The sequence below is a fragment of the Candoia aspera genome, chromosome 2 (genome assembly GCF_035149785.1).
Source record: "Candoia aspera isolate rCanAsp1 chromosome 2, rCanAsp1.hap2, whole genome shotgun sequence".
NCBI classification, from domain to species: domain Eukaryota; kingdom Metazoa; phylum Chordata; class Lepidosauria; order Squamata; family Boidae; genus Candoia; species Candoia aspera.
This window is the reverse complement of record NC_086154.1, coordinates 68,197,593-68,209,869: the sequence shown is the minus strand read 5'-3', so window position 1 is coordinate 68,209,869 and position 12,277 is coordinate 68,197,593. Positions and strand designations below refer to the sequence as shown.

The window sequence follows — 12,277 nt, the reverse complement described above, 5'->3', positions numbered from 1 at the left end:
CTCTTTACCCTGTGTTCTTCAGGGAAAACCTTGTTCCTGAGGTGGACATAGCTATATATTAGGACAATGGGCTGATCATCCTTTAAGTATTGGTGGATTCTTAATAGAGCATGAGTTACTATGAACAAACCTGTCCATTCAGGTACTTTCATTTTTAATTTTAATTTTTTAATTAAATATAGAAAAAGAATACAAATAATTATAAAAGAAGGGGGAAAAAACTAAAAAAAAGAAACAAAAACATACAGGGCATATATATATTTACAGACATGCATGCATCAATAAATGGAAACTGTGGCTTGCATTCAGATACTGTCTGAGTAGAATTAGGAATGAATAGAGGAGAGAAGAAAGAAAGTCCTTGTGGAATTCACTGCAATGGTTGGTTTTATAACACAAATTTTTGGTGGTTCTTTCTTCTGATATATCCCTCTCTGTACCCCCTTTTTTAAAAATGGTCAATCCTGCACTATTCTCAGGCTAGTACCAAACTTTTAAAAAAACATGGTAAGCTGACTTTGACTCACCTCTGAAAGCTAAGAAGGGGTGGACCTGCTGGGAGGTCATGCTGTCCTTTCTGTTCTATAATACAACAGTGGAAGACTACCAGAAAATGCCAAGGCTATAGAGGAGACTATATTGAGAAGTCTAAAACAAACAAAGCTACCCCAAAAGAATATACCTCTACACTGATGCCAGAGAGACTACATGAATGTGTCTGTGAGGCCACAGGAGGTTAAACTCAGACTGAAGGAAACATTATTATTATTATTGTTTGTTTTACAAAGTCAGTAAAAACCTGAACTGCATAAAAGGTGTTCTGATTGTTTCACTCTTGCGTGATTTAGCTATTAAAAACCAGATCAAGCAACAACTGCAGTGTTTTTAGAGAGCAGATACATTTTTGTAAACAGCATTACCTGCAGTTCTCAAAAATTTCAAAACCTAGAATTTGCTATAGGTTTTGCCAAGAGTGGCTTCCATATTTGCACTGCGGTGAAGAGTAGGACCTGCATGTGATGGAAATTTCAGGCCATCTTAAAAAAATGGCCCCTCACCTGTAAAACTAGGTATTATTCATGTGTATCTCTTGTATCAGCATGAAAAAGTGTCTGGCCATTCTGTCTGCTCCTTTCAAAAGGCAGAATTTACTACTGTACTCTTTTCCATGCTGTGGTGCATCTTGAACAGAGGATGCAGCATTTCTCCTGCTGAGAAGGTGGGAAATGCAAGGGGAGGGTTCACAATTATCTACTATTTTTTGCAGAAGTTCATTTCTGAAGTTTCAAAATAGCATCTACTTATATATAAGTGACCAAACACAATTCCTCTTATAAAAGCAATGGGTTTTTGCTGTAAACCTTCAGGTACCCTCTCCAGTGGCTCCTTTAACAGCAGTTCAGTCTGTAGCATTGTTAAATGCTTGTTGTTGAAAGTTCATTAACATAAGTATTTTCCACTTTTAAGTATAACTTAAAAACTACATTTTAGCTACATCGCCTCTAATGACTAATTACTTACATTCCATCTATTGCTGTTGAAACATAACAGTGTGTGCTTTGTTTAGCAAATAAAGGAAGGAAACATCTTTTGGTGAATATAGCCTCTATTATCCTAGTCTCAGCCCTCCAGCAAGGTCCACTGCCAAGGATCTTTATTAGTTAAAGGAGCAGATTTTTAAATTAAGATATTTGTATAGATGTTTGACTTCACCACCCCTAGAAGCTATTGCCTGGTTCCAAAAAGAATTCCACAGTTCACGCATGTGCCTGTGAGTGAGATCTATGTGTTAACTTGATTTGCATATTCCATTTTTCTTTTGCATGCAGATATTAAAATGATTTCCTGCATTTGTCAAAAATTAATATAGAAACTAGTATCTTCCATAAGCTTAAAATTTGGGGTGCAACAATTTTAGAAATGAGAGGCACCCAAAGTTTAGAGTCCTCATTACTACATGTAAGTCCACTAAGTTCTTGTACTTGTTTAAAAAATAGTGTTAAATCTGTGCCAAGCACAGTGTAAATCTACTCTAAAACCTATTAAATATCTGGGTTAGACTTCTATGTTCTTCAGTTAACACCTCCATGTACAGGTAGTCCTTGTTACTGACGGTAACCAGGACCAGGAACTCCATTGCTAAGCACACGGTTGCAGTGTCCCACAGTCACGTGATCGCCATTTGCATCCTCCTGCCTGCTTCCCCATTGACTTTGCTTGTTGGAAGCTGGCAATGAAGGTTGCAAATGGTGAACACATGTCCACAGAACATTGCAACTTTGTAATTGCGAGCTGTTTGCCAAGCACTCAAATTGTGACTATGGGGACGCTATAATGGCCGCAACTACAAGAACTGGTTATAAGTCCCCCTTATTCAGCACCTTCATAACTTTGGTCACTGAGCGAGTGGTTGTTAAATGAGGACTACCTGCAGTTTAAAGACTTTACTTTTTCAAAAAAATCACAGTAAGAGTGATCCTAGCCCTACCCATTCAAATGTAAGATCTGTGATGTGTTACTAACTGGTTGCTAATTGATTGATTCATCTTTGGTGACGTAGTTCATAGTATGCTATTTGGGTAGAGTGAATGATTCAAACAAATCACTGTGCACAAAAACATTATTTGGGGAAGGATGGAAATGAGAAGTTACTTATTTGTATCTTAAACAAAATCTTATCATGTTTAATACCAGAGGCATTCCTGGAAGCCTATAGTTTCCTTTTGGGAAAGAATCTGTTGTTGTATGAAATTGTTATTTATCCTATTGTTTTTGTCAATAAAAATGGGTATATAATGTCAACTTATTTTTAAGAAATAATCTTTGCTGCTAGGTTTTTCAAACATGACTATCTAAGGCTACCATATTTGGGCTGCAAAAATTCAGATGTTCATGAGATGGCAGCAAAATATTTTTGCTTTCATCTACTAATTCAGCTTTTTGCAGCCTGGAGGTGGTAATGCAAGATGATCAATAAATTCATGTAACTGCTTCAAGTGAAGTAACTGCTTCAAGTGAAGCATATTATCATACAGTATACTGTAAACTTACCTAGTGTCAATTTCCTTTTTCGTTGGCCAGAGAAAGCTACTTTTCGTTTTTGGTTCTCTTGGTCTGAGACTCAGTAAAAATGAGACAATTGAGAAGACATGATTTCATATTTAATAAATGAAGTACATGATACAAACATGATTTGTAATGTCTTCCTGTCTATATAGTAAGCTTACACATGGTGTTGAGATTCATGGCTGGTGATGATAGCAGGAAGCATAACAGGTTGTAAGAGGTGAAGATATACTTCCTGTGATAAGGTGGTCATAGTAGGGTAGCTAAGTGCAAGAGAATTTAATGTTCATGCACTTTTAATAGTTCTGCTGAAATTCCTCTTCTGACCAATTATTATAGCAATAAAAGCCCTATTGTCTCATGTACTTGGCCAGACAATTTAGAGCTACTGTTTTGTTTTCACATGATAGTACTGTTCCTCACACTAGACCAGTGTTTCTCAACCTTGGCAACTTTCAGATGTGTGGACTTCAACTTACATGGGAATTCTGGGAGTTGAAGTCCACACATCTGAAAGTTGCCAAGGTTGAAAAATATTGTACTAGACCATGTGGAACATGGCTGTTTCTCTGTAGTATGTATCATTGAGAAGAATTAACCTTCTCAAGATCATCAGTTAGTATCTCTTTTTCAATGGGTCCCCCCATTTAGTAATTCCTTAGAATTCCAGTGTACTATACTGTAAGAGAAGATACGGTTTTTGAATAGACCTAGCATACAGAAATCTTCCAAAGGTACTGTAGTTTTCAAAAGGATTGATGCCCGTACAAAATGATAATGAAATTGCAAGCTAAAAAATTGTGCTGACTTGATTTGAGTCATTGTAATAACACATATTTCTTGGCTTCACAGTGGAAATTCACAAAGCTCTTTGCTCATCCAAATATTGTTAGGAATACTTTTCCAGACTTTTAGGTCCCTCTGTTGGTTAAATACTTCTTTACTCCATGTATCACACTCATACCAAAGAAAGCCTCTTTACCTTATTTAAACCATTTCTTGTTTTTTCTTCCAGCAGCTGCAGGTGGTTCCTTTATTCGGCGATATGCAGATAGAGCTGGCCAGATACATTAAGACCAGTGCTCACTATGAGGAGAACAAATCCAAGTGAGTGCCTGCCATAATGTCTCTTGGCTTTGGTGTGTCTTAGTCAACTCTTCCACTCATGTGTAAGCTCTCTGCATGACTGCCTGTGTCCAAGTGATTACATGATTGAGCATATGAATGAGTGCTTTTCGTTAGAATGTATGTCAGGACATGATTTCTTATTTTCTTTTTACTGTATCTTGAAAGACACTGATTCAACCAATTCTATACAGTTAAGTGTACCTTGGCTTCCTGAAATAAATGAGCGATTGTCCTTTTTCATTGGTGCCCAGGCAGGTCTCCCAGTAAGCCCAAAAAAATGAAATGGAAAGATAAATCATGCAGAGAGTACCGTCTCTTAATTTTGATTCCTTAAGTACTGCCATCTTTGGAATTAACTGTTCTTTAACCTTAACCTCCTTCCCTGGTATTTCCCAGTTCTCAGACATCCCAACATCTCAGGCTGTGATCATGAATTAACTGAATGCCTAAAAGCCCCTATTTCTTTGATTTACCAAAGGATCAATTCAAGATAGAATAACTCTGCTCTGAGGATGTAATTAAACCAGATGTCTTACTCTGCCTTTGAGGTGACAGTTCAGATCCTGTAGGACCTCTCTCTGCTTGGCTGCTTGGTTGGCAAAGATACTACCAACTGATGGCAAATCCAGGGATGCACCCATTGAAGACTCTTCTGTCTTACAACTGACCAACACTTTTTAAGCTCAGTGAGCTCTGGCTGCCCTTCAAAATTCCTGTGCTCCTAGAGTTTTCCCCTAGGCCAGCCAGGCAGATTTTGTTCCTAACTTCTTCAACATTCCTACCTATTTGTTGCTATTTCCTTCTTAATTTCAGCTCAATACCTCATCCCATCCTTTTACTAGTGAGAGATGCCCTGATATTAGAGGTTCTGTTTACTGCAAGCAGGAAGTAGATTTCCTTCAAACTGAATGCTTTCTGAATGCTCACCAGTCAGGCTGGCTGAATACCTCTAATAGCAAATTGTTCATAAAATATAGCCATGAAGACGTGTCTTTGGGGATACAGGGAAGTGACTGCTAGAACTGAGTGCAGATCAGCAATTTACACTGAGGGGTTATGTGTATGCCTGGTGGCCAATATCTGAATGCCTGTGTGTGCAAGGAAGTACATCTGACTGATAGGTATTCATGAGGATGGAAATGAATGAGTGGTTGAATCTGCGCAAATATGTGCATGTGAAGTACGCTTACATGACAGAAAAATGGATATGGGTGTTACTATATATAGGAGTGATAATGTACATTAGGAATATATTTGCATGTATTAAATTCAGTGTCTGTACTTGTATGTTGATTGTCATTTGTTACGTTTTCATGCTTGGCAGCTGTGAATGTAGGTATGAATGCTCATGCTGTGAACATGAATGTGACTGAGTGTGCCTGCTCTGGGTAGTTTTTATCCACATTTTTCAATTGGATAGAAAATCCTCCAGAGCATGAACACAGCACTCTATCTGTCCAGAAGGATTCTCAAAAAGGCAGGACAGCAAAAGAAACATAGGATAAACTCTGGTTATTTCAAACTAGAATTGTTTTCAATGGAATTGTTCATAGGGATTAATACGGATCTTGGAGAGGCTTTTCAGTGGTAGCTTAGAGAGGATTCTTGTAAATGGAAACACAGTTAAAAGTTAAATTATGACCACCCTTCTTGATATGAAATCCTAGGAGGCAATGCTGTCCAACAGTATTTCAGGCAGCCACCCCATAACTATTTCTAAGCATGAAGGGTAAGTGTTGCAGTTCTATTTCATGCAAGACCCACTCCATGGCGGCTCAGCTATTCCAAGGTCACAATTCGGTGAAAGCATTGCTCCATGCCTCTCCGACAGCACCTTCAGTTTCCATTTCACTACACAACTTGGTGGCTTTATTTTGTGATATTTGCAAGTTATCAAGATACTAACCAGGTAAACGGTTTGTGCTGCTCAGATTTAGATCAGAAGGCCAGCAGTTGCTAATAAACAGACAACTGCTATTGCAAAAAAGAAATTAGGCTATAACTGAACTTGACTGATAGGGTTCATAGTGTTCCTTGGGTGCAGATTTATTTCATTCTATGGTATCTGATTGATGGCTTCCATACTAGCATAAATATGTAATTTGTTTCTCACTAATCATTCTAACCTTTACTTTCTACTGCCAAAATATGTTGGATTTTAAACTCAGCTCAGCCCATGGAAGCTAGAACAATACTCCATGAACAGAAACTTTTTAACAAAGTGTGTGTTTAATCCCATTTCTAATCTATCCTATTCCATCCCAGTAATCCAACTGTGAACTATTTCTTCCTGTCATCTTTACTTACTAACAGTTATTTTCTTATTCAGTTTCTAAGCAGAGCAGTATCGCCTCCTGCACCACTCTCCCCTTCCTTGGAGAGGAGATTTTGAACACTAACTTGGCTGCACAATTGTGGTTTTTTATGTCCCTGCACATTCATCCCTTCTTTTCCTTTTCGTCTCTCTAATTCATTTCCATACTTGTGGTGAGAAGCAATTAACTATGTTTTTTTTCTTATATGGCCCTTTAACTTTGTGTAATGGAGTAGATTATATGTGGCAGGCTGGGCTAGCACAGCAAAATATCCGATCATCACTGATAACCTGTCGATTCCTTTGGGGAAAGCAGTATACTGAAAGGGTGAGAGTGAAGTACTGGATTTCTGGACATCTGGAGATATAAGAAGACCTAATCATCACTGTTAACGTAATTAAGAGAATTGCATCTACTTCAATATTATCAAGGAGATCTGGTCCCAGAAATTAGATTTTAAAATATCCTACTCTTTCACATACAAAATGAGGGGCAGATTTTGAAAAAAAATTGCAAAGCAGTCAGCACTTCAGATCGCCTATATAAATACCCCTGACTGACATTTACCTAGAAAACAAGTTTATTTGCTACATATGAGAATAATTCAGAGTCATGTAAAGAAAGGAAGAGTGAATGGCTTAGTTCAAACATTATGGAAAACCATGTTAAAGATGTTTAATTATTGATGTCATCTTATGCTTAAATTGAAAAACTATGCATCTGTAACTATGTATTCAAGCAGAATTAGAAATTTTAAGTTGGAGGGTTTATAAACCACTTGTTAGTTTGTTACTCACTATGATTTTGTGTGTTGAATAGATAAATCATAGCTATAGACCTTGCTTTGGGAGCTAGGAAAAGAAAACGGTTCTAGACTATGGTTTATTGTTGTTATTATGGTTGCCAGATGGATCAAATTGTTTTTGCCCCTGCAATTATTTCCCAATTCAGTTTTTAACTTTTTTGCTGTCGTTCTGTATTGGCCTAGGCTTAGAGTGTTATAAATGTAGGTTAAATAGACCCTGTGTTTTTGATTCTAGACATCTTTTCTTTATATACTAGTTCTTAAAGACCAGTTCTCGATTTCTATTGTGCACTTATTGAGCAAATAATTCAGTTTGTTGTCTATGGATTTGCTACTTTTACCACAAATGCAAAATAAACACATCATAGGTGTAGGATAAATTATGAAATTAAAAAAAAAACACATGGATATCCTGAGTAAGTAACATATCTACACCAACAATTAAAGTTATCAGATGTCAGTAACTGAGTGATGCATCATATCAAAAGACATTGGGCAAAATGAGATATTAGTAGACCAGTGGAGCAAAGTTACCTTGAGTAATAACCATGGATTCAGGAATGAGTGTTAACTTAAAGACATTGGTTTTCTGCCCAGGTGGACATGCACTCAGAGCAGCATCAGTCCACAGTATAACATATGCGAGCAGATGGTACAGATCCGAGACGATCATATCCGGTTTATCTCCGAACTTGCTCGCTACAGCAACAGTGAGGTAAGCTTCCATGGAGACAGGTGCTGCACAGGGCATGTATGAAAGAAGAAATGTTGAGTATGGTCTGTGGACAAATCACGATTACTCTGATTCCATGTTCTATCTGACTATGGCATTGGAATGCTCATAGCCTGCCTCTTGGACATTCAGATGATGAATGTCCAATTCTGCTATTGTGACCAACAGCAGCTCTCCAGATACTCAATAAAGAGAATTCTTTCCCAGTCCTGCTGGGATCTTTTAGCTGGCTGAACCTGAGACTTTCCTCATTCAAAACTATGTAACTCTCTCTGTTCTTCCATATCATGGATATCTTGCAGTTCTTCTCATTTAATTCTTAATTACTGTTTTCCATAGCAAGGTGCATAATGCAAGGTCCCAGGGCCACGTGTGGCCCTGCAATGCCCAGAGTGCTGCCTCCAAACTTTTTCAAAGGTTGCCTTTAAATTGTAATTTTCTAAAATGAGATAATAGGGAAAAAGTATTCAGTCATTGAGAGTAATCCTTGTAACTCTGTTTAATTGATTTTATTTCAACTAAACTTAAATATTGGTTAAACCAAATCAATTTTTGATCTTTGTCCAGGCTCCATCTACTTATTTGGATTGTGGGTCCAGTATACCATTGAAGAATAAGTATAATCTCCTTCTGAAAACAATTAAGCACCCCTAATATATAGGCTTCCCAAATTCCAAATTGTGTCATGCTTTTAGTGCTTTCAGATGATCCTCAACACTGTTTCAACCTACTACCTGTATAGCTTGGATACCTACAGCCTTTACCACTTTGAAGTTAAATAACATTCACAATTAGTCAATGGGCAGGTGGGCAGGTGATCTCCTGCAAGATAGAGGGCGCTATACTACACAATATATTTGCATATATGAAGCCAAAGGAGACTTTTATCCTTGAATGTCTCTTTTATATGAGCTAGATATTCACTGTTGGTCACAGTGTCTCCAAAAGAATTCAGTGAAAGTTGCCATAGTAAAGAAATGCTGGCTTCTGTACTTCTGTATCTTTCTCTGTTTAAAGATCTTCCTAGCTTTATTTGAACATGCAGGAAAGTGGGTGAGTTTAGATAGCTTAGATAGTTGAGTGCTACCTTTGAAATACATTGTTTGGGAGGCATAGGAGAAGGACTGGAACACAAAATTAAGTTAGAAGAGTCATGCCATTTTGATGGCAGCCATCAGTGTATTTTATCTCAGCAACATTCCAGCAGTTCCAAGTTCTCTCTGTGGTTTCCCATCCTTAGTTGACTCTTGTTGATGAATGTTTACAATTTCTTGCTCAGTTAATGGAAATAGTAGCCTTTGCTACATTAAGCAACTACAGGAAAGGATCCCTGAGAGAGACAGTTGTCTGTTCCTTTTCCAGGTTGTAACTGGCTCGGGATTGGACAGCCAAAAGTCAGATGAAGAATATAGGGAGCTTTTTGACCTGGCTTTACGGGGACTTCAACTTTTGTCCAAGTGGAGTGCACATGTGATGGAAGTGGTAAGTATTTATTTTTTTCTGATTTCAAGTATTTACATGCTGCTTTTTAAGGGAAACCTGCCCTCAGCATAAGCCATAGTCTTGAATATGTTTTAATTTGTTTTCCATCTAAAGCTGGTGAAAACCAAAGTGTTATTTAGAGGTGTGCATGCTTGAGTACTGTTTACAAATCCTAGCTTTAAAAAAAACAGATTCTACATATACTGGAGAAATTATGTTATAGGCAAATTTAGTTTTTCCAAGAAATCAGTATGTTGACAACTGGATTTTTCTGTTTTTCTTTTCTCTAAGTATTCTTGGAAGCTGGTCCATCCCACTGATAAGTTCTGTAACAAAGATTGCCCAGGCACTGCTGAAGAGTATGAGAGAGCTACAAGATATAATTATACCAGTGAGGAAAAGTTTGCTTTTGTGGAGGTAGGTGACCATATCACTCATTTTTGCCCAGAGTCGATAGTCTCATTGAATCAGTGACTGAAGCAACATTGTGTTGAAATGGAACATTGAAATTGACTATGAGAGGATCAGACATTGCTGTCTCCATTTACAACTGCCCTGTTTTCTCCATTTGTTCTTGTATCATTTTTCATAGCAGAGAAAATCCACTAGAATCCAGGGCTTCCAGGATAGCACTGGGAGAGCTCCATCTGGATGCACTTTTACTCTCAGAACCAGGATGGTGGGGTGGGCATGGTGTAGTTAAAGGAGGCATATTGACTATTTTTATACTATTCAGGTTATTGCTATGATCAAGGGCCTGCAAGTACTCATGGGCCGCATGGAGAGTGTCTTCAACCAGGCTATCAGGAACACGATCTATGCTGCTCTACAGGACTTTGCTCAGGTGACCCTGAGAGAGCCGCTGAGGCAAGCGGTCAGGAAGAAGAAGAATGTCCTCATCAGGTGAATCAGGTCTTCCCAAAGCAAAACTGTATCATGCACTCTGGGGGGTAGAAGATTTATTTAAATGAATGTGTAGTCTTCCTGTCCACCAATATTTTGCTCCTAAGTCAGCTAATGACAGCAGAACAGAACACAGAGCTTTTTATCTTCTGCTTCTGAAGCTACCATGTTTCAAAAGTATCTTGCCCCATATGCTCCTGAATGCTGCTGAGTATGTAGAATCTTAACACAAGATTCTCTGAATTGTAAACATGGATCCCATGATCCTGAGAAAGGTTGTACAGTTACAGTAACTTAATCTCATTCCGTGTCACTTCCTAGATGTTTTGTAAATACACTGACTTTATTTAATATTTTTTCTGCATACCTGCTCCCAGAATTAAATTAGTATGCATGTTTCTAATGCAGAATTATAGCTCAGTTATTGACTGCATGCATGGCTTACAGAAAAGCCAGGCTGAATCCCTGGTGTTACCAATAAAAGAAATAGAAAGGTTGGAAACTACTCAGGCTGCAACTGTAGAGAAGTGGAGGAAGAATAAGCAGTGCTAGGCTAGATGGAGCAATAGTGTCATGCAAGGTATGGTGTTTTCAAGGCTGGAGTTAAAATCTCTGGAAGAAACATTAACAATCTCAGATATGCAGATGATACCACTTTGATGGCTGAAAGTGAAGAGGAACTGAGGAGCCTTATGATGAAGGTGAAAGAAGAAAGTGCAAAAGCTGGCTTGCAGCTAAACCTCAGAAAAACCAAGATTATGGCAACCAGCTTGATTGATAACTGGCAAATAGAGGGAGAAAACATAGAGGCAGTGAAAGACTTTGTACTTCTAGGTGCAAAGATTACTGCAGATGCTGACTGCAGTCAGGAAATCAAAAGACATTTCATCCTTGGGAGAAGAGCAATGAAAAAACTTGACAAAATAGTTAAGAGCAGAGACATCGCGCTGACAACAAAGGTCCACATAGTTAAAGCGATGGTATTCCCAGTAGTAACATATGGCTGCGAGAGCTGGACCATAAGGAAGGCTGAGCGAAGGAAGATCGATGCTTTTGAACTGTGGTGTTGGAGGAAAATTCTGAGAGTGCCTTGGACTGCAAGAAGATCCAACCAGTCCATCCTCCAGGAAATAAAGCCAGACTGCTCACTTGAGGGAATGATATTAAAGGCAAAACTGAAATACTTTGGCCACATCATGAGAAGACAGGACACCCTGGAGAAGATGCTGATGCTAGGGAGAGTGGAAGGCAAAAGGAAGAGGGGCCGATCAAGGGCAAGATGGATGGATGATATTCTAGAGGTGACGGACTCGTCCCTGGGGGAGCTGGGGGTGTTGACGACCGACAGGAAGCTCTGGCGTGGGCTGGTCCATGAAGTCACGAAGAGTCGGAAGCGACTAAATGAATAAACAACAACAACTGTGGCCAAGAATCTGTATTTAGAAAATCAGCATTCCTGATAGCATCTGCATATGCTGGACCATTGGCCAGTAATTGCTCTCAGGGAGAAGGTATTGTGCCAGATAGAACATAGATTGCATCATGGCTCTTATAGTCAAAGAGTCTCTTGCTGTTGTGGGACTTTTCTGGGACAATTGCAGAGCAAAGAATTAGCTGTCTCTATACATGGAGATTTTTTATTTCCTCTTGCTTTTCCAAAAAATTCTGGGGTGTTCTGCATAAAGTTTCCAGAGGAAGGAGTCTCTCCTGTCTTCAGTTGTTCCAGTTCAATTATATCTCAACGTTCTGGAAGATCTCTCTTTAAGAGAGCAGTTTGACATTTAGTTTGCTCTAGCTTCTGTCAGCTGTTATTTAAGAAACTATCAGAACATTTTGTTTCTCCTT

At 38.5% G+C, this 12,277-nt stretch overlaps 1 protein-coding gene across 1 annotated transcript in view; it reads left to right on the top strand.

The window, feature by feature from the left end:
- CYFIP2 (cytoplasmic FMR1 interacting protein 2) overlaps positions 1–12,277 on the top strand; it is a 74,935-nt gene that overhangs the window by 28,004 nt on the left and 34,654 nt on the right. The window contains exons 10-14 of the mRNA XM_063292137.1: positions 4,082–4,173; positions 7,912–8,029; positions 9,410–9,529; positions 9,821–9,946; positions 10,266–10,432. Coding sequence (XP_063148207.1) covers positions 4,082–4,173; positions 7,912–8,029; positions 9,410–9,529; positions 9,821–9,946; positions 10,266–10,432 — 623 coding nt within the window. The remainder of the gene's footprint in view (positions 1–4,081; positions 4,174–7,911; positions 8,030–9,409; positions 9,530–9,820; positions 9,947–10,265; positions 10,433–12,277) is intronic.